Here is a 26016-nt window from a genome sequence, read left to right as displayed (position 1 = left end):
TCTCATAGTTGAATTCACCCCTCCATCATTCTCCTTTATCCCCCCCCCCACTCCTGGAATAGTTTCAGCAGGACTCATTTTTCCATTTTTATTCATGAGTGCACAATATTCCACCATATTCACCCTCCTACACCCTTTCCTTACATCCTCCCCCCTCCCATCTCTGTAGAGATGGCTCTACAGGGAGTTTCACTGTGGCATTTCCATATTTATTAATGCGAATTGGTTCATCCCCTTCTATTGACAGTGTTCCATTCATAAGATTCATTATTATTTGACACAAAGCATTAACGACTTCTTTTAAAAAGGATCAATATGTTAATTTCTCCTCCACCCACTTAAAATACATTGCCCACTGGTGGCAGTGGGGAGTCAGCCCTGGAGTAGGGCAGCACCGGGCATTAAACAGCACTGGATCTGAAAATATCTGTGTTTTTATGTCTGCGGTCCAGGAACGTGCAATGCACGGACAGACAGGGTATGGCCACATGAGATCAAAGGTGCAGATAGGTAAAAGGTCATCCTTTGAAAACGCCAGTCAAGGCCAGCTCTTCACTTGGTGGAGTGCTTCTTATATATCTCCAGGAACTCCCCCACGTCGTCAGGGGACCCCAAGATGACTGGCGCCCTCTGGTGGATGTCCGTGGGAACGATGTCTAATATAGCCTCCTTCCCGGTGGTAGCCAATCCCCCTGCCTTCTCCATGACAAAGGCCATAGGGTTGCACTCATACAGCAGTCTCAACTGGAAAACAAGACAGAGAACAGTGTCCTCAGTCCAGGAGGTGTTACTGAGAGAGGGGACTTGTCCTAGAATGGACCAGTGCCGTGGGGGGAAGAGGGGGCAGTTTCCAAGGTAACATGCAGAGTCTTTTTTTCCTTCTCAAAATTCCCTCCTGCTCCAGGTTACATCTAAGACAAAATGATTATCCATTTGGTTAAACAGAACCATTCATCGAGCTACTGCCAGGCATAGACTGCCTGATGCAAATGTGAGGCCGACCACCTGGATGCAGGACAGAAAGACGTTTTGGCAGGACCAGCGGTTCCTTTCTCTTTATAGCTGGGCTTAATGAGTGAGTCTGTGTGTGTTTTGGATGGAGCATTGCCTATCCGGAAAGTATTTCTTTAAAAAAAAAAAAAAAATTCACGGTAGTGTCTGGCCACAGACATCTGGAAAGCAGCCTGGCTCCTCCAAACAGTGTGATATTGTTTCCAGCTCTGTGTGCATTCCTTTTGTAACCCTCCAAGGCTCCAGGCTTGGGATTTAGAACATTATCCATCTTGGCGTTGACTTTTAAATATTAACTTTTTATCGTATGCATTTCCATGCAGTCTGCCCACTGAGCAGACAGCTTGGTGCAGGTGTTTCCTGACTCTTATTTCCACCTAGGTGTCAGGGCCAGACTTGAAAAACTGAGGAAAAAAAAATGGAGGAGGCTCAACATTTGTGTGAAAGAATGTCTTTTTGAGGCATTAGAGAAAAACGCTAGAAAGCAGGTTAAGCAAATAAGAAAGACGCCTTCAGTGAGCTGGAGACCATGTTAGCATAAACAGAACTCTGAATATATCCAAAATGTATCAGTTGCTAATTATCCTAAGGGGATTATTGATACAAAAAAAAAAAAAAAAGCAGGCACCTGTGTACTGGAAAAAAATAAACAGGACATAATATTTGACACAATGTCACCTTGTGTAGAAGAAAAGCCAGCATCAGAAATCATGGCCCACCTGTGGCTTGCTGGGAAGACGGCTGGCACAGGCCCCTCACAGTCATAGGGAAATTATCTGAAAATTCTGGATTTTCCCAAAGATTCCTTCTTTCCCTAAATGGTATCATTTTCCAAGTAGCAAATTTAGGCTCATTAGGTATTTCTATTTTATGCCTTTTGAAAGCCATCAAAGGTCTCTATTCGTAATACAATTTTTGATTTGCTGTCTTGGTAATAAGATCAGACGAGTTCATTTCACTTTCTGAATGGAAGTCATTTTGTCCAAGCCAAACCATGTCCCCATAAGCTCCTTCAGTCCCTTCCCGACCACAGCTCCATCAGTTCTCTTTTGCCACAGCATCCAAAGGGCTCTCAAGAGAACGTTTTTACGTTTAGTGGATATTGTCTGGCTTTACCTTGAATCTAGAAAGGAACATCCCACAGATACCCTTAGCCACCAGCTGGCCAAGTCACAGCTATCATAACTTTGCTTTCTTCCTAATGAAGTCAAATCTCCCAGGCCAGAAATGAAACCCACAGCAACTCCATCACTTCTGGACGTGGGGCAGGGGGTGCGTACCTTTCCGTTAGGGCTTTTCTTGTTAGCAGGGTACAAGAAGATTCCCCCATAGACAAGAGTACGGTGAACATCAGCCACCATGGAGCCTACATACCGGGCACCGTAAGGAGATGAATTATCCTACAAGGTTAAGAACAATGATTAGGGTAGCAGAAAATCAACAGCCTTCTCTTTGTGTCCCCTGTACTTCTAACATCCCACAGTCATTTATCAAAGGGGCTGGGGAGGGGCTCAAGTGATAGAGTGCTTGCCTAGCATGTGTGAGGCCCCAGGTTCAATCCCCAGGACCACAAATTATAATAGTAATAATCTATCAAGCACCTTACAAAGTGTGCATTTGGAGCTGTGTTGAGAAATGAGATGGAAATTCCATTTCCAAGAAGCAGGAAGTGAGAAAATGGAGACAGCCTCCTAGACAGCCCCCATTAGGTGGTGTTATGGGCAGAAGCCCCAAAGAGGGTGTGGTTGGTTCTGGCTGAGGGGTTGGAGCGGATATCACAAAAATTGTACCATCAAAGGTTGAGAAGGGGTTTGCCAAGTTGAAGAGCTGGACAGGAGTGGAAGTGTGCACTCCCTCAGAGGAGGGTCCTGAAGGCGTCCGGGGATGGGACATGGGACTGAACCAGGACAAAGCTAGAGAGAAAGCATGGATACCATGCTAAGATGTGGTTTGGGGCTCAGAACAGCAGTGGCTTTTAAGCAAGGATGCAGCCATCTGTACAGCCGTTCCTTCTCTTCACGTTCACGAACTCTTTAGAGAGATGCCAAGGGGGACACTCTCAGTTGGGAGACCACAGACGTAAGCCTGGAGGGACAGGGACTGACCGCATGGCAGGTGACCAGGTGGGAGAACCACATTTTGTCCTTTTGGGGAAAATGTTTAATTGCCATGAACTCTTTCATCTGGTTCTTCTTCCAAGTGACAAAAGATTCAAATTACACTCCAATTTTGGGATCTCAAAGCAAAATCCTGGTTCTAGTACCTAGTGAGAACCTAACTACAGACTCGGTGCTGAGCAAGTCTGTGCCTCCTTTCTCCTCCAGGGTAAATTGTGGATCATAGATTCCCTCATAACTCAAAAGTCCCAAACAAATAAGGTCCAGGGTCCTTCTCAACCCCACAGGTCTCTTTTCCTCCCCTGAGAGCTGCCCCTTTGTACCAGACGCCTGGACACTGCACCAGCCCCACCTTGGCACCCCTCACTTACTGGGGGGAACTTTTTCCTCTGGACGTACTCAGCGATGGCAGGGTCAAAGTCCTTGGCGTAGCCCTCGTTAAGGCTGTAGATGTTACCTTTCTTTTTGATCTTCACGTTCCTGTCCACCAAAATGAACTCTCCGATGGCCTTTGTAACACAGAAGGAAAAGGAAGGCAGGTGAGAGCTGTGTGCCCCAGGCATGAACAAGACAGGCCATGGGCCAGGCCTGCCGGGGCTGAGCAGGGCGGGGTGTGGCTCGGTCGCACCTCACCTCAGGACACCAGTGTCTCCTGCCAAATGCTCCAAGAATTGTGACTTAAGAGGCGGTGAGGAGTGAAAAGGAACAGGGGAGAGGGAACAAAAGGGTGATGGAGAAGTTGACGGGGACTGCTCGTTTCAGTGAAACAAGAGGGAGAGCAGAAGCGTGTAAAGTAACAGTCAAACCAGAGAGAGAATGGGAATCATGTCCAAGGCAGTGCCTTCACACACCACAGACACACACACACAGAGGTGCAGATGGACAGTGGGAGGTCAGGAGATGCACGACATCATTACGTTTCTTTTCATGATCATTTTTTGCTGGTACTGGGATTTGAACTCAGAGCCTCATACTTGCTAGGCAGGTGCTCTACCACTTGAACCATGCCCCGCCCCCCCCCCACAGCCTTTTTTGCTTTGCTTATTAGAGTTATTTTTCAGGTATGGCCTTGAGTTTTTTGCCCTCGGGCTGGGCTTGAGATTCCAGGCGTAAGCCACCTACACCAGGCTCTACATGTCTATCTTGATAAAAACTGTCCCTTTCACGTGTTGCTGTAGAGCCGTGAGTTTTGAGTCTCCAGACACCTTGGTTCACTGGTATTCAGCTTGTCGTCTCAGAGCGCCACCTGCCACACAGTGCCAGCACTGAGCTTCTGAGTTTAGGGTTTTGTTCTTCTAAGGCGACTTGAATAAGGAGCAAAATGTTCCATAACTCCGACTGCCCTGGACTAAGGATGGATATAGACTCTCAGGCAGTAAGAAGAAGGCTGAGGCTCTGTGCATCTGATGGGAAAGAGTTCAGAAGTGGTCCAGCCACTTGTTCCCATCACAAAGATGGTTCCTGAAGACATGGAGCATGTGGACACCTGGAAGAAAGCGAGGCCCGGCGCCAGTGACTCACACCTGTAATCCCAGCTACTCAGGAGGCTGAGATCAGGAGGATAGTGGTTTGAAGCCAGCCAGGGCAAATAATTCTGAAGACCCTATCTTGAAAAATCCCATCACAAAACAGAGCTGGTGGAATGGCTCAAGTGGTAGAGTACCTGCTTAGCAAGCATGAGGTCCTGAGTGCAAACCCCAGTACCACCAAAAAAAGAAAGAGAAGAAAGCAGAAAAGCAAGTGGTCATGACAAACATTAATCATGGAAAGGTATCATTGTGAGTGAGCCTTGTTTTTACAGGAATATTCTTTTATAACCAGTAAAACAAAATAAACAAATGTCTTCACAAAAAAACAAAAAAATCTAGAAAAGGAAACCATCTCATAGCAGGCAGCAGGTGCAGAGCTCAGGCAGCACATCCCCCTGACAGCCTGTCCTGGCACCCAGCCCGAGTGTCCTGCCAGGGTATGAAGGAAAGGAGTCACCTGTGCTTGGAGACAAGAGACATGAAAGCTCTGTGAAAGTTAAAGCCAGCTAGAAACACAAGCCTAATTTCACAGTAGGTTTAGCAGAAGCCTCAGCCTGCCTTGCCCCCAAAAAAAAGAGAGAGAAAGAAAGAGAAAGTACTCAGCATCTCCCCCCTCAGACGACAGTGAGCACAGGCGACAGTGAGCACAGGCTTCAAATGCAATGGAGAGTTGGCAGCCAGCAGGGGAACAGTACAGCAACCTGCAATGTTCCTGCAACACTTGACTTAGATGTGAGCATGGCAAAGACTATCAAGTGCACATTAGTCCTATAGACAGCCATCTGCAATCTGGAAACAACAGATTTGATTTTTTTTTTTTTCTATACATCTATTGACCCAAGCTGTGACTGGTCAGGCGGCATAAGCAAACATCACTGATTTCAGGAGCTGTGTCCTGGGCTCAGATTGAACCTTGCTCTGGTTGGGCCACTATTTTCCCGAGGTCATGTCATTCGGAGACTTTTGTGCCACTCCCCTGCCCTGTTTATTTATTAAATACCCGTGTTCCCCACAAGGTGAAAGTCCAGTTCTGTTAAGACGGCATGGGTCAAAGGTGGCCAGTGCTCTCCTTTGCACCAACTGCCACACACACTTCCCCAAAGGCCTCCCCAGGACCAGCCTGCCTCTAAAGGAGGATTCCAGGCCACAGTGTGCAGCTTGTGCTCAGTTTGTCAGCGTTTCGTGAGTGGCACGTGAAGTCATGTCTAAAATTAACAGGAATTTATAAACCCAATCCTTCTCCTCTTGACACCCAGACTGAATGCATAATGAATATAACAATATATTAAAGATTATTCTTTTGAGTTTACATTTCAAGGATGGGATAAGTTGCACCAAATATTTAAAGAGATTTCTTTCCCTAATTTACCTCTGTTGAAACTGACATCTAACTGAATGAATAAATAATGGACGACTTAATGGACGTGTGGAAGAAACTATCCATAAATTAAACTGTTAGCCAACACTTCTCGTGGCTCCCTGGGCTCCTCTCGGTAAGCTTGCCTCAGAAGGTGACTGACCTTCATTCCCTTCTTCATTTCTCTTTTCTTGGAGTTCATCAAGCCTTCTCAAAACCACAAGGCTCACACAACACTGAAGAAGTTTGGGGAGGCCAGGAATGGAGGCCATGGGAGGCAGACAGACCATCTATGACTGGGCCCATTTGGTCCAGGAGTGTATTTGAGTTGGCTAGCACAGTGTTTTGCACATCTAAAAGCATTACTTCTTCTTTTTTTTTTTTTTTTTTTACCCAGTGTTTCTTGAAACACACTGGAAGTCTAGACAAGCCTGGGCCTCCATTCCCAAACTGTAACACTTGCTGGACCTCTCCAATCCCCACCAAGGCCCAGACTTCACTCAATTATATGGCCTGCCTCAGCTTCCTGGGCTTTTTGAGTCGTTGGCATTTTAAGAAATTCATCTTGGAACAATACTTGCTGTGATGCTCTGGACGGACATCACTTCTCACCTCTATCTCCTCCCCCTCCACCCCCTCGCCACCATCTTTGTCCCTCCCTGGGCCTCATTCCCCTCCCCCCCCCATCTCCGCCCTCTGCCCTCACACACAGCAGCCACCGGCTAAGCCCTCAGCCTGCTATGAGACTCTCACCGGGTCCAGCATAAAGCAGTTGACCCCACTCTCCATGGCGAGGACCAACATGGTGGCACTGCCATAGAGAGCGTAGCCGGCAGCCACCAGGTTCCGGCCGGGCTGCAGAGCATCCTTCTCAGAAGGTTCCTCAGTGGATTTCTAGAGCAAGACAGAAAAGAAAACGTGGTCTGATTTGGTTCTGCAGGGTTCTTTCCCTCCAGTTCAACCATTAGCAGGCTGCATGTCGAGATGTTCTTCTAACGAAATGGGGTGTCTTCCCAGAGGGGCTCCCCACACACCAGCAGCATCCTGATTGCATTACCCCGGCAGCCTTCCCGCCGGACCCCAGACTTCCTGCATCTGGAGCCGTCTAACCCATCAGGTCCTCCTCCCATTTTCTTAATTTGATATTCCCTCATGTCTCCATTAGCACTTCCAAAAAAACAGCACGCCCTCTTGCCAGCTCCCGCTAAGGTAATGCGATTAGGGACATGGTGCCTTCCACCTGCCTCCTCCATCCTCACTTAAGCACATTAACTCCGGGCTGGGCTGCGGGGCCGTGAGCCTGGCAAGGGAGTCAACTGCGTGAGCTCTGGCCAGTTCGCGGCTCACACCCACCGCGGTGTGCTCCCACCTCCCCCCCAAAGAAATTCTCAGAGCGCATCCCCAGGGTCCGGACACAGGAGGCCAGAGCTGCCTGGTTGTTTTTGCAAGAAGCACATTTTAAGGTGGATCTCATAGAGTGATGGTTATCAGGAGCTGGGGAGAATAGCAGGAGAGGGAGGGAGGAACAGAGGGAGAAGGGGGAAAGGGAGGGAGGGAGGGAGAGAGGAGAGGAGGAAGGGAGGGAGGGAGGGAGGGATGGGGACAGGTTAGGCAGTGAGTACTCAATAGTTCTGGTCCCCTATTGCACAGTAGGGTGACTACAAATAACAATAGTGTACTGAATATTTCAAAAAATCTAGAAGAAAGGGATTTTGAATGTTCTACCACAGGAAATGACAGATGAGAGACAGACAAGTTTACCTTGATTTGATCATCACACAATGCACACATAGACTGAAACACCACATAAGCCCCGGAAATATGTGCGATATTATATCAATTTGAAAATTAAAAAGACACACTTTGTATCACAAACCGCACACGTGCACCCACTACAAAAATTTAACAAAACAATACCTACACTTAGAATATGACATGTGCTATGATTGTTCCTTTTTTTCTTTTTTTCATTAAAAACACAGCCTGCTGGGTCACGTGACCTAGTGTGTCTGCTCTCAGGGAAGGGAACGCCTTAAGGGGGTGCCTCCTAGTCAGTGGCGTCTCATCACCAATTATCTTTACTAACATTTAATTGGCTTCTTCAGCCATCGAAATACCCCAAACAAATCTTTCAGCTTGAATACTCTCTGCTTGAATTTAAACGAAAGCAAAAATGGCCAAGTGTCCTTTATTCCTTCCCTAGAAGCAGAGAAATACATACGTTATGAAGCCAAAGAGAGAATGAGGACCCAGAAAATCACCCCAGGTACTTTCTTCCTGTGTCTTTTGAAAGTGGGACACACAGACCAACCTGAGAAACTTATTAAAATACATCCTCTGGTAAGACCCTATCCCCAAAAAAACAAGCTAGACACAAAGACTCACCCCACCCAGAACCATCCATGCCTACCTGCAGCAAAGGTGCAAAAGTAAAGAGCTCCTCCCTGAAATATGTCACCAAACACTCTTGCACTTGCTCTTCCTTGCCTGGAGTAAGGAGTGACACTTGTCTGTGACACCACCATACTCAAAAGAAGGAGTCCACTGGATCACAGGTTGGGGGGAGTTCTTGTCCCCCTTCCTAATGCCTGCCGTTCCTCCTGCAAACCCCAGCAATGAGCCCTTTCCTTCTGAGGGGTGAATCAGGGTACAGAAAGCATTTGCAAGTTAGAAAGTTGCTGGACCCTTCCTCCCTCTGCCTACCTGAGGCCACCCCCTGCTGTAGGTATTGGTTTTGGTTTTATTCCCCAACACCCCATAAGGAGCAGAGGGAAAGACATCATGGACTTGGGGAACTTGAGGTGGTGGGAGAGAAAGTCAGGCAGAGTTGGGAGGAGAGGAGGGGACAGTCACGTCACCAAGGGTCTTCCCTCACAGGGACAACCAAGCCCTCCTTTTGAAGCTCTGCTTTTGGTTGTGGGAACTGAATATTGCTAAAGATTTTGCTAATCAGAGTGTGACCAGTACAGCATGACCAGGGTCTAAAATCATCACGTGTGAAAAGATTTTTTTTTAATATTTAGGTTAAAGAAGAAAAAGAAAGAGGGGCGGGGAACAGAAGGTCAGGAAAACTGTCTCCAAACATGTAAGATTTTCTCACTATCTGATGCTCTGAAAAGCCAAAGGAACAATAACCAGACAGATTTTGACTTCACATTTGGACATATCTAGCCACGATGACTGTGCAACACCTCAGGAGAACCTGCCCCTTCCGCACACCGCCAGCCAGGAGCTGCAGAGATGCTGCAGCTGGACCTCTGGACCACGTAACCTTCAAGGTCCCTGGGGAGCCCAGCTGCCCGTGGTCTCTCTCCCTTTGAGCACATGCTTTCCAGCCAAGATCCATCTCTGCAGAAGAGCAGGACAGGTCTCTGTGGAAGTGTCAGGCTGGTCAACGTGTAGTCCACAGCATCCGGAAGGCTTTCAGAAGCTGAAATGACCCAGAGACCTGTGTCATACTGCCTTCCGTTTCTCTCTTAAGAAAATTGTTTCAGATTGATTGAGAAGACAGTGAAGACGAATTATCCACTTGCTCTTGGATTCATAACCCAAGCTACTGGATTGATTTTTTTTTTTAGTCAGTAGTGAATTTGCTAGGGATTTTTCCCTCAAAAGAATTGTATAGGGATAGAGGACTGAAGTGAAAAAAAAATGCTTCCATCTTCCATATGGAAGAATTCTGGGGCAAACCTCTCCTGCTCTACCTTGCGGGGGGAAATGGAGAAATGACATCTCTCCATGCTATTGCAGGAATGGTGTGTTTCCTGGCGTGACTTGGGAAAGAGATGGGTCCCACAGGTTTGAAAAGAACTTATGTACAATGGCAGGCAAGAAGTCACTTTTAGAAGCGCGAGTTATGGCCTCTGTATGCTAGAACAGAGCACAGCTGAGTGTGAGGGAACCACTCGCCATTAAGACAAAGACACAGAAGCCTGGTAGCAAACCATCCTCAAGAGCTGGGCTGGGGTGGGGCTCGGTGGGAGAGCACCTGCCTAGCACAGCTAGGCCCTGAGTGCTATCCCAGACCCAGCGAAAGTTAAACCTGATGCCCAGAGCACGCTACATTTATAAGTTTTATGATGACTGTAGGTATTCGTTCTATTTTTTTCACTTGTCTATACTTGAGTTTCTCTCTCTCTCTCTCTCTCTCTCTCTCTCTCTCTCACACACACACACACACACACACACACACACTTAGAGATAAAAGAAGGAAAGACAGGCCATTAAAGGTGGAGTGACTGCCCAAGTCACACAGAGGCCTGGGTTCAGGTCCCACACCAGTGTGTTTTGACTTAGAGCGGGTGTCGGCAAATGCACGGGTAGTGAATACCGTAGTCTTTATGTGTCCCACGGTGCATGTATGTCACGACTCTCACCCATGGCGGTGTAACACAAAGTCAGTCAAAGGCAATATGTAAACAAATGAACAGGACCATATGCCAGTTGAACTTGGTGTACAGTGAAAAGTAAACTTCACAGAAATTTCCTGGGTCGATGAAATATTCGTTCAACTAAAGCAGACACTTTAAAGCAACTGAGGCCAATAGGAGAAGGGGACCAGGAACTAGAGAAAAGGTTAGATCAAAAAGAATTAACCTAGAAGGTAACACCCACGCACAGGAAATCAATGTGAGTCAATGCCCTGTATAGCTATCCTTATCTCAACCAGCAAAAACCCTTGTTCCTTCCTATTATTGCTTATACTCTCTCTACAACAAAATTAGAGATAAGGGCAAAATAGTTTCTGCCGGGTAGCAAGGGGTAAGGGGGGGGTAAGGGAGGGAGCAGGGGGAAGAGGGGGAGAAATGACCCAAACATTGTATGCACATATGAATAAAATAAAAATTAAAAAAAAAAGAAATATTGGTTCAAGTGTTCAACTGTGTAGACATGTACACTGAGACTGGCAGAGTAGCTGAAGTGGTAGAGGGTCTGCCTGGCAAGTGCAAAGCCCTGAGTTCAAACCACAGTACCACCAAAAAAAAAAAAAAGTTAAATTATTATTTTTGTTCACCAGCCATATAAATGAGGTGGTGGGCTGGATTTGACCTGAGTGGGATGGGGGTGACATAGTTTGCAGACTCCTGATTTAAGTGACTTGAAGGATAAGTTTTGCATAAATAATCTCAACTGTCATACTCTCACAGTTCTCAGTTCAAATAGTCGTAACTAGACCTGCCGTGTCTTTCTTTTTAAGCTCTCATTTTCCATCATAAAAGAAAGATACAGCTAAGAGAGTAAGACATCCTCTGTTTCCACATCTAAATATATTTTAAATATATTTAATACTATTTTTTTTCACACCTTCACGGGTCTTTCCTGCGCAATCAATGCTGGAAAAGTCAGAACCTGACATACAAACCTATGATAGCCTCAGAGTTTCTTCTACACATCCCGACCACTCGGCCACTGTGAAACAGGACTGGGTTCCCCCACCCCGACTTTGCCTCTGGTTCAAAACCAGGCACCTCATCCACCGCGCTTTACCTTTCTGTAAATACCAAAAATCGTTCCGATGGACACCAGGCAGTCAATATTGGAAGAGCCATCCAGAGGATCAAAACAGACCACATATTTACCCTGAACGAAGGATAAGGAAATAGGACTTTAAAATATTGCAACAACATAGAGACTATACACTAAGCAGTAAAAATGGAGCAATCTAGGAGATATAAATATATATCTCCTCATATATAGGTATAGATATAGATACCAAAGGTCATTAGGCAGATAAGATGCCATTTAGAAGAGGAAGTCTGGAAGGTGATAGGCTACAAAGAAGTCATTATTTCCTTCATCACTGATATAATTGAATCACAATGCTGCTGGAGTCCTTGTAGCCAAAAGGAGCATAAACAAGATTAGTCGTTTATTTCTCTTGATTTGCGTGTGGGGGTGAGGGGGAGACAGACTTCCCTGGCACTCAGATCCGTAAGAAACTTCTCCTGCAGGGGTTGTGGTGGCTCATGAGGCCACACACGCAGAGTACCGTTGTGTGCCTACTACAACTCCTAAAGGAAATGAGCCTGGTGGTAAAGGGCCGCCATTGCTGGACTGGGGTGTCCCAGTGGAGTGCTGGAGCTGGCTGCCTTGGGCTCTCAAAAGAAAGCTAATCACACATATCTCTTTCCAACTCTGCTTTCAACAGTGTCTTTTTTTTTTTTTTAATCTTTAGATCCATGTATGGTCTGAGTATTTAAACATTGAATTTGGTAAGTGCTACAAATCAGAGATTTTTTTTCTCAAGAGTGAATCTACCAGCACATCTCTGGGAATTTTCCATCTGCAAATTCTCTCTTTAAATGTGGGTTTTAAATGTTCTGCCTGTCGCTCTTAAATCACCAGATGCAAGGGAAGCAGAAGGCTGGAAGTTGGGAAGCTGTCTACCTCAAAGGCACTTCACAGTCAGAAAAGTGAGGGTGGCTGAGGAACAATCCGTAAGCCTACACCTGCCAGACCCTATGAGAGGCCCAGCAGAGAAACACGTGGACTTTGAACCTGGCACCATTTTAGGAGTGATGTCGAATTAGTTGATAAAGTGTGGCTCCCACCCTCTTCATAAGGTCATCACAGGCAGCCTTTTTAATGTGTCTTCTGAATTTCTTTTCTAGCTCTACTCCATGGCCCCACTTCCATCCAGGAACGAGAGTAAGCCCAGACTCTAAAATCTGTTGTTGTCTGAGAATAGTTAGATACACTCTTTCATTCCATGGTCTTTTTCAACAGCCATTTGTTGCTGAGTCCCTGTAGCTTGCTGGGCATTGTGCCAGAAGCAACCAGAATAAGAGGCCTCAAGTGGGTTCCAATGTATGAACCAGTGATGGAAATCTGGGGCAGACTACATTGGTAGTAGGGTCAAGGGTGAAGGATGAAAATTTGGTGGAGATGTGGCAAAAGAGTCAGTCAACAGACGCCAGACTTTGAAGAGCCCTGGACATGGCCCCGAAAGGGTAGAAAGGAGATGCATCCACAGCAGAGGTGACTTGGTGCCTATGTGGACAGTAGAGAGGAAAGGGCACCTTTGAGTGAGGTGGAATCAACAAGGAGACAACAGGAGTGACCTAGGAATGCAGCGTGGAGAAGAAAAATGGTTGCATGACAACCTTCACCCACCCTCTTCTCAGGCTCTACTATGATAGCATGTTTGTCTTCTTCAGACACAAGCACACAGGTGGCAAAGGACGACTTTAGCATGTTCACAACCAGGTCATTGGAGAGGACATCAAGCTTCTTAACTTGGTCACCTGTCACGTTGGTGGAGCCAGCAATGCCATAACTAGAGGGAAGAAAACGACACAACACAAGCACATCATCGATGCGTCAGCACAGCCATGGAAAGGGAGGGGGTGATGGTTCAGAAGAAAGGAAGGGAGACTCAGGGCTCGGGAGAAACAAAACAGGAAGGGTGGTTGCACCCTGGGTGGGCTCCTAGAGAGTGGACCATGCTGTCATTCACTCCAACGGCCAGTCCCTATCATGGTACCTGGCACACCTGTGTGATCGAGTCTACGTTCTTCATTTATTTTTTCCCCACTATGGTACCTATATAAAGCCTTCAAAATATTTTTTGCTAACCATGCTCTCCATCAACTATTTTAATAATTCAAATATTATTTTCACAATTCAAGTAAGTGTATATCTATTACTATACGTATATTAGAGATTTTTTTAGGTTTGTTTTAGTCCACCAAGAACCAGTTTTTATCCCCACATACATGGGGATAAATTGTTGTCCCCAAACACAAGAAGCAAGGAAGCCAGGGTTGGAGTGAACCTGGGATGTCACCTAACCCACAGGATGCTGTGGGTTTATAACTAAAAAGATCCTGAAAGAAAAGGAACATCGACTGGTCACCATCTCATTTTTACAGAGGAGAAAAATGTAATTTCAAGACACCCGCAGGCTTCTCCAAACCACACAGACAGAGTGGCACTGAGATGCTCCTTTGACTTCCATCCTGGGCTTCTCTCCCCAGCAGGAGCCCTAGGGGACAGAAAGGGTGGGGGTGGTAGAGCTCTTATTTTACTTCTGTGCTACCTGCAAGTCAGTAATTGTAGAATTCCCAGAATCCAAGAGGCTCGTCCAAAATCCAGCTTGGCTTGTTTAAATGAGGGGGAGCTGGGTTGTCATAGCCTGGGTTGAACACAGACACAGGAAGGAGGCACAGAACAAGATAAAGCCTTGGCATGGGAAGGGAAAGAGAAGAGGAACTGAAGAAGCCACCACGCAGCTGGAAGCGGGCGATCTCACACACCTCAGCAAGACCACTACAGTGCTTGCCTGGGGACCTGATTGTCACTGCATCACCATCTGTGACTGCTTCGACTCTGGGAACACATTCAAAACATAACTTTCTTGTGTCTGGCTGGGCAAAACACAGCCCTTGCTAGAAAAGGCCCAAACCCAAATGCTTGATCTAGCCCAACTGTCTCCAAGAGGCAACTCCAGATGTCTCATCCAGCCTCCTAGCCTGGAAAGCAGCATCCAGGCCCTGCAGAGCCCTGCCCATCCTCTTCTCTTTTCACCATGTCACTCCTATGTCATGAAGGAAAACTAAGTGACCTATCAGACTTGCAGCTGTAGCCTGTGTCTCTGGACTTTTGGTCCTCTTTCCACATTGCTGCTTTCTAGACTCAACTGTTAAGCCAATGCTGGTGGAGAAAGAGGGCAGCTGGAGTCTGCAGGGGTCACCCACCCAAATGAATCTCCCTCACGGGCCCCACTACTGACAATTTTCCCTCCTTCCCAGCCTGAGAGTTCCACCATCAAAGTCACTATGGTTTCAGAAGAGCAATCTGCTCTGATAGATAAGAACAAGGGCGTGAAGACAGACCTGGTCCAGACCTCGGCTCTCTGCAAGTCTCTTCCCCTCTGTGAGCCTCCCTCCCTTTTCCCATGTACCCAAAGGGAGACGGGATCTGTATTGTGGGGCTGTTAAGGGATTGTATGAGATACTGTACGTAAAGGGCAGGGCACAGCCCTTGTCATCAAACAGTGCAGCCTGATGGGAACAGTTGCAGGAGACACTGGGAAGATGAGGCAGAGCGGCTGCAGGTACAGGAAGGGTATATTAGTCCCTTCTTCATTATTATATTGACATGCCTAAAGCTGGGGCTTTATAAAGAGAAGCTTATAGAGCTCACGATGTGGGAGGCTGAAAGTCCAAACAGCACAGCAGCAACTATGACGAGGACCCCCTTGGCTGGGTCATCTCAGGGTTGATGGAGAGGGAGAGACAGCATAGGGAGACCAGAAGCCAGAGTGATGGAAAGGGGCCAGACCTCCAGCCCTCACTAGACCCCACCACCTCTCAGCACCATCACACTGGGGACCGTGCACCTAGCACACGAACCCTCGAGAACACACTTGAACCACAGGCACGCTGTAGCTCAGGGGAAGGAAAAGCCTGCTTCGTGCTCTCACACTCCACCTGCTCGGGTATCACAGTTCCTTTCCTTGAAAGCTTCCACGAGGCCTGAGTGTTCATATATTCCAAAAATGTTTCCTGGGGACCTATCGTGCTGGGGTTGCCATACTGAACAGGCTAGCTCAGGTTCCTACCTTCAAGGAGTTCCTATTCCTGGAGAGGTGAGACACACAGAAGCAAATGTTTTGGAATGAATGAGATAAAGTCAGAGAGGGACAGGTGTTCACCATCATAAAATAAACCAGGGTGGCAGGTGGAAGGGTGGAGAGTCAATTTAGAAGGTCAAGGAAGAGGTCACTGCAAAGGATGCATTCCAGTTAATGGTAGTTTGAATGCTTTTCATATGAAAGGGAAGATAGTTTTTAAAAAATCCCAGCGGAAGCCCAAATAAGTCAGCCAGGAATGACTCAAAAAAAGAGCTCCGTGTCAGTAATCCAGCCAAAGAAAGCAGAGTCAGTTTTCACATAGTTTCTAAACGGAAAGGGGTGGGTACAGTGTGCACACACATATATAGAACTTTTTAAAACTTGAGGTCTTTTTCCCACGATGCTGGATCCAGGGAGTATCTAAATTCAGAAAGAGAAGACAAACGCAGAGGAGAGAATCTTTGTAAGGTTCATCTTGTACCAGGCCAGATCTGGTTTGCAGTACTCCTGGGCCAGCCTCACCAGCCAGGCAGAGACTACCCTGTGACTGTGGCCTGGTCACAGCCTCCATGATTTGTTTCACGGGGTCCACTAAAAGCAGGAGAGTTCCTGACACAATGGACTGCATCTTCTGAGTTCGCAGACTCAGCATTTGGCCAAATTGAAATGAGAGGAGAATCAGGTCCTGTGGCCCTAGATCTTGCCCAGAGCTCCGAGAGGTTACTGTCAACATCAGGGGAGGTAACTGTCAAGCCAAGATCACTATCCAGCTTTCCTCAAAATTCCGAGAGGCTCCTACCCTGGGGTCACAGAGAAACCAAGACATAGAGAAGCCCGAGTTCACAGAAGGTGATACAACTTGTCCTGCCTGACTTTTTTTTTTTTTTTGGTGCGATATGAGGCTAAAGCCCAGGGTATTGGGTAAATTCAGAAGGTGTCCTCCAGGAGGACCAAAACTCTTGCACTCAAGGGGCACATTGGACTTGTGAGCCTGTGGAAGAGAAAATTCTGTTCACCATGCATCCCGAGCACCGGCAGTGACGCCGACAGGCAGGAAACACTCACTAAACACTTTGTGAGTGGGGAATTAATTTAGAGAGTAATAAAGGAATCCTGAAGGACTGCTAAGATTTTTCAGCTCCACTAAACCCAATGGTATTGATAACGCCTCCCTTCACAATCGCCTACCATCCAAGACCTCCACCCCCAAAAACCCACAGCGGATTAACACACCTTTTGCTAAAAGTGTGCTTGCCATACAAACTTAGTATCACGGCAAGCACAGCGGCCCCTGCCTCAGGCCAGGTCATCAGGAGACTGCAGGAAGTAAAGGTGAAGGCCACAGGCTAGGAATCCCTAGCATCTCTGACCTCTGATTCTTCGTCTGTAACAAAAGATAGAGTATATCCACTTCGTACTGTGTACAGAGGGGGACTGAATGAGTTGTCATGGGTAAAGAGCCCAGAACAGTGACTGGTGCATAGACAACTGTGCAAGAAATCGCATGGCTCCACCCCCACCCCTAATTCTCTCAGCATTCACACATCCACACGGAGTAGCAAGGTGGTGTCCTGGAGAGAACTCAGCGCCCAAAATCACGTGCCTGCCAATAAATTGTCCACACTCCCTGATGGATTGCGTCTGGCCTGGTTGTAAGGATGCACCTGCTCTGTGGAGCCCCCCCACCCTAACACGAAGCCACCGCTGCTCTTAACAGACTGCCACAGGCACCCACTAAGTAAGTGTCGTTGATGGGTGGGCGGGAGGGGGTTACCATCTTGAAGCCAGCTTTGTGGGCAGCTTCTAAGAAGACAGCTGGTGCAGGACTGTTGTCACAGGTAGCTGGAGGGGAGGGACAGTGGCTTGCTATGACACAGTTGTAATTTCACTTGAGACGCTATGGCATTTTGCTTCGGTTCTGTTCAAGTTGGTTGGCTTGCAGCCGGCTAGTTAAAGTGGGGAAAGCACCTTGGTTGGGATTTAAGGCCCTTTGGACTTTTTCTTTTAGAATCTCAGAGACACAAAGGATCTCTTTCTAGAGTTTGGATGCCACAATTCGCTTTGAGAAGTGGTCTATTTTCAATTTTTACTATAAACCTCAAATTTTTATTGCAAACATCCCTGGAATATCAAAACCCTGTAAGTCAACTGGGCAGAGTGGTACATATACCTATAATCCAACACTCAGGAGGGCGAGACAGGAGGATCTGAGTTCCAGGCCAGCCTGGGGCACACAGCCTAGGCTGTGGGCTTTTTTTGAGACCCTGTCTCAAAAAAAAAAAAAATTTCAAAAAACTGAAAGTCATTTTAATTTGTAGAGTGGGGTATTCCTAAAAGCACAGATTAATTTGCACAGTACTTTGAATTCCTTGGAAACTTTGATTAAATTTCAGCACCATTTGTCAAATTTGTAGATGGGCCATTTCTGCCATTTCTAAAATGATCACAGAAGGCCACCTCTACAGCATCTCTGAGGCAAAGTACTAAACACGGGAACTGGAGCCAGCATCTGCACACTTAAGGACACGCTCTCCATGGTGTCCTTGACTGGGCTGAGTCGCTCTAGGACCCTGCTGTGTAAGCAGCACACCTTAGACAGCACGCGAAAGGACCAAGCTGGTTTTCAGAGACATCCCACCAACCCAGGAAGAAGGGAGGTAGCTTATTATTTAAACCTATGTCTGAGGTCCAAGGTCATGCTGGTTTGTCATTGATTGATTCCGTGGTAAACAACCAACCATTCGCCCAGCTGGGGACATCCAAGGGTCAGTGCAGAGGTGCCAACCAAGCATCTTTCAAGGTCACAAACCCAACCTTTGCATGTGTTCACAGAGTCTGGCAACCAACAGACACAAGGATGCGTGGCTGGTGTGCATCTCTCGTGGAAAGGAAGTCACCATTCACTCTTGGTCCTGTGCAGAAGGTGAATCTGATCAAGTTTCTGACAGCTTAATGTCAAAAACTCTGCGAATATGGAAACCAGCTGAAGCTGTGACAGGGACCACTAATTCCAAAGCTGAATTTATTATTTTCACTCTTCAAACAGCAGAGAGGGTCTCATATATAAAAATAACTTTTGTGGGCCTCGTAGTTATGTGATAGGAAGGTACTGCCTGTAGCCAGCCTGAGGTGTATCATTTGCTTTGTCTCTTTTATTTATTTTTTCTTTCTTTCTTTCTTTCTTTTTCTTGCAGTACTGGGTTTTGAACTCAGGACCTACACCTCGAGCCACTCCACCAGCCCTTTTTTGTGATAGGTTTTACCAAGATAGGGTCTCAAGAACAAGTTTCCCACAACTGGCTTCAAGCCGAGAACTTCCTGATCTCTGCCTCCCAAAGAGCAAGGATTACAGGTATGAGCACCGGTGTTTGGCAACATTTGATATTCTAGCCTGGAAAAAACCCCTTCTGATCTATATATATATGGACTACCACTAAGAACTGAAAAACAAAACACAGAGAGAACAGTTTGTCAAACACAAAAATATGCATGTATAATACATATTATAATATATATATAGTCTTCAGAAAAATAATGATGACATTACCCACTTAATAAGCTCAATTTGTCCTCTCACAAATCTCTGAGGTTGATAAAAACAACTGTCCCTATGAAACAAGGGGGAAACAGGCTCAGAGATGTTTCATCATCACAGAAATTAAAGAGCAGAGCCAAGAATTCAAACTTGGCTCCTTCTCTTGCCAAAATGTGCTCTCAACCCTGCACATTCTTGTTTTGCTTAATCCAGTCCTGATCTTCCTCTTGCCCTTCCTCTCTGCCCCACGGCAAAGGTGCCAAAATCCAGCAGTCAAATCTTTAATGAGCTCTTCATGCCTGAATGCCAGATAGGCATATCTTACAACAGACAGGACATCTCCAACTGCCTCCCTCTCCTAGTTGTCAAAACCGTCTTGTCACCCATCCCTAGTCTCTGAAAACCAGCTCTTCCTTGGGAATTCTGGCTCCGGTTTTGGTATTGCTTTGGTTTTGGATGATATGTCTCTACGCTCAACTGTTCTGCCCCCCTTCTCACGCAATCCACGCTCCACCTCCCAACTGCACCCAAGTTCTCCCCTCCCTCTCCAATGCTTAATTTTTCCACTGGTTTTCTGAAGGCCTTATCTTCCCAAGATTAATCTCAAATCACGTCACTGCCTTACTCAAAAACCTTTACTCTCTCCCTTGTACAACTGTCCCCCAAAGTGTAAAGGGGTCACCCTTGCCATTGGATGCTCCCCTAAGTGCCCCCAATGTCACATCTAGCAATTCCCCCAGCCTGTGCACTCCTCATGCTTGTCAAACTGAATGAGTGACTTCTTCCCAGAAACGCTTTCCCAGCTCAGAATCCTTCTTTCTTCACGTGACCATCCAGCCCGCCCGCTCTGTAGCCGTCAGACTTGTGACTCTCCATTCTCCTTTGCACCAGGACCATAATTCTGGCATCTCTGTGGAAGCATCTTGCAGAACCCTGCTGCGTCTTGCAGCTAGCTCGACACTTGGCTGAATTTCCCACAGCTCTGTGTTGTTCTGTCTCTCGGTGTCTTCTAGAACTGTATACACTGCAGGTGGTCAGCCACAGTTTTTCAGATGAAATGGACCTGGTGAAGTCTTCAGACAGTGGTTTTGAAGTTCGTACAAAGGGCAGTCAGCTACACATCGACTCCACGAAGCCATAAACTTAAGCCAGCCAAGGAAGGAAAGCAAGGAGTGGGGCTACCCTTGGACTTGGCATTTGAACCATGCGCTCATTAGCTGAACTGACAACTTGGTAGAAGTGAACGAAACCCAAGGAAAACACTACTCCAAGGACACATTGGACAGAAGGCAGTGACTCCTTGGACTGTAACACTCTTAATCCACATCAAAATTGAAATTCATGAGTGAGATTTAGAGTTTGGTGAACGGTTTTTCTTTTTTGTGATGTTAGGTATTAAAACTCAGGATCTCATGCATGCTAGGCAAGCACTCCACCTCTGAGCTACATCCCCAGCCAACCTCTATGACTTCTAAAAAAAGAAAAAATGAAGGAAAAGATGTGTGACAATAGCAGTCCCAAGCTGTGGTTCTAGACTTGCGCCACAGGCCAAATCAGGTCAGACTCCCTGGCCTCGGGGTCCTTATCTGAACGAGGAGGGAACTGGATTGGGTAGCTTATGAATCTCTCAGTTCAAACGCTATTATTCTGTGCAAATCTTATTAGAAACAGTGAAAGTGGCTGCAATGAAAGGTGCAATGGCATCTTTAGGTTGACAGAGAAGGAGGAAGGGAGAGCCAAGCAGGCGCACACCAGGTCTCATGCTTAAGCCCCGAAGAATCCCTGATGAGAAGTCATGGGAGAGCTCTTGGAAATCTGCACGCATCCCATGCCCCTGGGTGCCAAGTCCTTCTAGGGCCGATCTGTAGCACCAATAAGTTCTTCGCAGCCTGACACATCAAAGTCTGTAATAAATAGTGATTTGAGGCCTCACTTGAGAGCTTGTCTGACTGCTACTGGCCTGACTACATGTCCTGCTGGGAACCATCAAACTCTTACATACTCACAAGAGTCCTTAGAGTCCCACTTCTGGTCCTGTCCATCAGCTACCCATGTGGCCAGACACCAACACCTGTTCCAGTACCCTAACAGACAAAGAGCGGTGAAAACTTACACGCCCACAAACAAGAAGAGTTCCATAATTCACGATGCGTCCGTGCAACAGTTAAGAAGAAGTAGGCTGGTTTATACGCCCTGGCTTTGAAGGGTATTTCTTATGTAGTTGGAATGACATCCAACTGCAGAAAAGTATGTTAAGTGTGGTCTCGTTTGGGAATATGCAAGCACGTGTTCCTATGTGTATTTATATGAGCATAAGGAAGTATCAGGAAAATAGTAAGAGTGGATACTCCAGGGAATGTGTGGGATGGGTTTCACTTTTTCTTTGTGCTCTTTCAAATGCTTTGATGTTTTTGTCAGTGAGTTCAACTTACCAGTACTTTATAACAATAATGGCAACTGTAATAATAATGAAAAAAAAAAAAAACTTGGTGTCACAACTCCCTAGTCAAAAACTACACATATCTTACATAGCCAAATTGGCACCCTGTGCTGAGGTCCCACTGTCTAAGGTTACAGTGTGACACCTCAAAGCACCTTCTGGTTGTGAAGGGTCCTGATGACATTCTTGAAGCAACGTAAGAAACAAAAGTGCTGTTTGTTTGGTTGTTTTTTAAGCTACCTGGTGCTTAAAAGGAGTTAACACTGTGAGGCCATCTATCCTGGTAAATTAAATTTGAAGCAAGAAACTATCTGGGTGTGTTTGCTGACGCAAAGAATCCTTAGAAGTAGATTATTACAAATGGCCACAGGCAAAGTAGTCATGGCGTCATCACCTTCCTTTACACACCTGTGCCCATCATTCTCCCAGCAAGATCGATCCCTGCTTGACATCTGGAAAGAAATGTGACCTGATGCTGCTTTCTTAAGAACTAGCTTGACCATTCCATACTGTGGAACCAGAACTCACCAGAAAAGAGAATCCAGGTCACGCTGTTGGGAGAAAATTTTTTCAAACACAGAAAAGCACTCCAAAGTAGTGGGATTGTAATTTTGCCTGATCCGCTCTGAGCACTTTTACGTTTGTATTGTTCATAGTTATGGGACCTTCAGGAAGGACTATGGACAGTCCAAAAACCCAGGTACCTTTCAGTTGAAGTAAGAATCAATTAGATACAAAATACATGTACACATCAGAACGAACCAAAGGTTGTTGTGTGACTTATAAAAAGCATTGCAAGAAGGTGTCTCTTGAGTCCCCCTGTCCCCTGACTCCTTGCTACTTGCAATGTGATCTGCAGACCATCACCGGCACCACAGGAGAATTTCTTGGACCCCACCCCAGTCCCACTGAAGGAGGGCCCCCATTTTAACCAGGTCCCCCAACTTCCTGTGCATCGAAGTTTGAGGTGCACTCCCTCGCTCATTCAAACCCACTCTACTCACACACTGCTTTTGGGTAAGAGCTGCACGTGCCATTCCAGCAAGCGGGTAGTTTTGAAGCTCACTTGGATAGGTTTTTCTCTATCCAGAACAACAGGCAACTGTCCAGTAAGGGGCAGCCCACTGTGCGCCAAGAATTGCTGCTCCCAAACGCCTGTGTGGAGGACCACTTGCTCCTAACAGGACTTCTTTAGGTCAAGGAGGTCTGATCCCAAAGAGCTGACTTGGGACCCCAATTACAAAGGAGGATGAAGAGGAGAAAGGGAAAGGGACTGGGGGACAGGGGGAGGGAAGGGATGGCGGGGCTGGGGAATGGGGAGATAGGAAGAGGCCAGCTGGTGTCACAGGAAGCTGAGAGGAGAGGCTGTGCTCAGGTCAGAGGAGGGAGATGCAGGATGGAGGCAGGTCGACACCTGCCCAGGTGGGCCCGTCCAAGGTCAAGGGAAAGGTGGAGAGAGGGTCTGTGCTGCAGGTTTCTGGAGAGATGATAGATTCTGGGACAGGCTGACAGCAGGAGGACCAAGACAGCCAAACGTGGGCCACACGGACAGGACGGGCCTAACTCACAGATGCGCGATGCCCGCCTTGCGCACGGCCGAGGAGATGGCCTTGACCGCGGTGCAGAGCGAGTTGAGCAGCTGGGTCATCTCGCCGGTGCCACCAGCCCTCCTGCCCTCCTCCATGACGAAGCGGGTCAGGGTGCTGATATTCGTGTCGAAGGGCGCCTGGTCCGCCATGCTGGGGCCTGGCAGGTGCGCGGGGCAGGTGCGCGGGGCAGGTGCGCGCGGCTGGTGCGCGTGGGGCGCGCGGCAGGTGCAGGCAGCTGGGCGCGACAAAAAGGCCCGGCGACTGATGGCCGCCGAGTGCCCGCTCAGCTCGCAGCTGGCCCTGAGTCCACGCGGGAAGTGTCCTCGATAGCCTGTGCGCGCCAGGTCCCCGCCCCCCGCCCCCGGGACACCTCCACCCTCCAGCCCCGGCCGGCTGTCGCTCCTCCCCACCAGGTCCCGGATCCGCCTGGCCACCCTCCCTTCCTCCACTCCACCTCCTCTTCCTCCATGCTTCCGCCACGCAGCCACCTGCAGCGTGCAGCGTGACAATGGGCCACCTGCACCGTCTCCGCCGTCCCCACAAGGACTCCGCCAGAGACTAGGCGGGGTTGCTTTTTCCCTTACATAAAACGAGGTCAGGAAGGATCAGTAACGACCAATGTTGCACAGCTGATCAGGGAAACCCGCATCCCAGCCCGCATTGTCCTTTTTTCAGCGCTGCCATTCCCTCTCTCCCTCCCTCCTTCATTGGTCTCTGCCTGCCCCCTTGCTTGTTCTCTTCTGTCCACCCAGTCACTTGGCCACCTGGCTTTTGTTTTGGTTTGGATTTTTGTTTGTTTGGCATCTGGCTTTGGGGTTTTTTGGTGTTTGTTTGGGGGGGGGGTTCGGCGGGGGTTGGGGGGGGTTGTTTTGTTTTGTTTTGCAACACTGGAGTTTGAACCCAGAGCCTCAGGCTTTCTAGGAGAGCTTTACCACTTGAGCCACACCCCCCAGCCCTTTTATGCTTTAATTATTTTTCAGATAGCATCATGAGTTCTTGCCCCAGGCTGGCCTAAGTCTGTATCCTCCTACCTCTGCCTCCTGCATAGCTGGGATGTCCACCACCACACTCGGCCTCAGCAGGCTCTTCCCACCCACCTCAGGAGAAGAGAAGTCCCCTGTGACGGTCCACATCTAGATTTTAATTCAGGCCCCCTCAGCTGGGCGCTGGTGGCTCACGCCTAAAGTCCTAGCTTCTCAGGAGGCAGAGATCAGGAGGATCATGGTTCAAAGCCAGCCCTGGGGAAATGGTTGCAAGACCTTATCTGGAAAAAAATCCTCTTCTCAAGATTCCTGGAATTGGATACCTGTTAGGGGCCTTACTGCCCAACCCGTGCATTTTGCAGGGGAAAAAATTACAAATACAAAGGAGGGTCTCCTGAGATCAGACGTCTGCTAGCCCACACTCGTCCATGTGTAGCCACAGGGCTGCAATGCATTGCACTGACTGATGGAATAACATTTATTGAGCACCTACCTACTAGTGCCAGACACTGTCCTACACTCTGTGGATAGAACATGAACAACACATGTTCCTTGAGCTTGCATGTTGACAGAGACAATTTTAAAAAGTTAGTTTTGTTTCATGAGCTTTAAGTGCTGTAGAGAAAAATGAAGTAGGAAAGGAAGAATGTTGGGGAAGAGGTCGGGGGAAACTGAGGAGTCAGGGAAAACTTAACTGACAAAGTGATATTTGAGCAAAGAGCTGAAGGATGTAAGGAGGAGGCAGTGAAAATAGGGAGAAGGGCAAGTGCAAAGGCCCTGAGGTAGGAGAATGTGTGGCCATTCAGTCTAGTGGAGCTGATATAGACCTAATAAAAGAGCAAGAGAGAGGAGAAAAAGTGTGGGAGAGAAGAGAAGGGTGCAGGTGTGAGGCCTGCAAGGCTGAGCTTAGTTTGAATTTGGCTTGAAGGAAATCACTGGAGAGTTTCCAACAGAAGAGAGACACATCAGCCCTGTATTTTCCTACTCTGGCTACTGTGTTAAGACTAGACTGAGGAAAGGGGACAGGCGCCCGTGACATTACAGAGAGATGGTGGGCCAGGGTGGCGCAGCGGAGGTGGAGACAAATTGAGATGGCTGGATTCTGCAAACATTTTGAAGATCTACCTAGACAAACTGAGTGAGAGCAGGAGTTTGGCGTGATTCTAAAGTTTGAGGCCTGAAATACTGGAAGAATGGGGCAGGGCGGGGATGATTCCAAGGTAAGATTGACAGTGGGGGACCAATCACAGGCTACATTTGGAATACCCACTAGATTCCTGAAGGAATGTCAAGAAGACAGATATAATGAGAGCAGAGGTTCATGTTAGAACCTCACTGGACCTTGTTGAAAACCCTCACTGAAGAATGGTGTTTCTGGCCCTAAGACTAGAAGAGATTGCTGAGAAAGGGATCAGCTGAAAGCCAGAAGTCAAGAAAGTTGTCATCCAGAAGTCAAGTGAAGAACACGATTGGTCGAGCAGAAGCCAAATGAAGAGTTTGGTAGAGTGACCATGTGCCAGGTGCGGCAGGACCAGGCAGGCCAGGCTAGGTCTGCAAGTGGCTGCTGAATTCAATCGTGCAGACCTGGGATGCAGATTCTTGTGTCTAGGATCATTAGATGGGGAGTTCTGGATGCAGGAAGTACCAACAGGAAAGACGACGACCGTCGCCTCAATGCTACAGCGGAGAGAGGAGACCCTTTACGGGTTGCCTTGACTCTCTGCTCCCTGGGTAACTTTTCATAAAAAACACTGCAGTGTGCTGAAAGGGAGTGGGGAGAAGCTGGGCTGGGAAGAGAAATAGATCCTTAAATATCAGATCTGAAATGTAATGACTACCTTTTTGTCCTAGAAACTAGTTATAACTGCTCTAGTCAAGACT

The 26016-nt window shown here is 47.5% G+C and overlaps 1 protein-coding gene across 1 annotated transcript; it reads right to left on the bottom strand.

Annotated features, from left to right (window-relative positions):
- Positions 1-74: 74 nt before the first annotated feature.
- Positions 75-23473, bottom strand: Fbp1 (fructose-bisphosphatase 1). Its single transcript, XM_020159227.2, has 7 exons — positions 23132-23473; positions 13128-13290; positions 11502-11594; positions 6768-6908; positions 3500-3637; positions 2292-2411; positions 75-744 (listed from the first exon to the last, which is right to left on the bottom strand). Exons 1-7 carry the CDS (start codon positions 23299-23301, stop codon positions 553-555), a joined length of 1017 nt encoding a protein of 338 aa, XP_020014816.1. The 5' UTR covers positions 23302-23473; the 3' UTR covers positions 75-552.
- Positions 23474-26016: the final 2543 nt, after the last annotated feature.

Source organism: Castor canadensis, chromosome 13 (genome assembly GCF_047511655.1).
Source record: "Castor canadensis chromosome 13, mCasCan1.hap1v2, whole genome shotgun sequence".
Lineage (NCBI taxonomy): Eukaryota > Metazoa > Chordata > Mammalia > Rodentia > Castoridae > Castor > Castor canadensis.
This window is presented reverse-complemented; position numbering and strand designations above follow the sequence as displayed.

Bases quoted from the DNA above. Each gene is read 5' to 3' on its own strand.
- Fbp1 (XM_020159227.2), bottom strand. From the start codon at position 23,301: ATGGCGGACCAGGCGCCCTTCGACACGAATATCAGCACCCTGACCCGC. The intron at 13,291-23,131 runs GTGAGTTAGGCC...TCTTCCCTCTAG, and splicing joins AAGGCGGGCATCGCGCATCT to TTATGGCATTGCTGGCTCCA. The intron at 745-2,291 runs GTACGCACCCCC...CTTGTTTTCCAG, and splicing joins AGAAAAGCCCTAACGGAAAG to TTGAGACTGCTGTATGAGTG.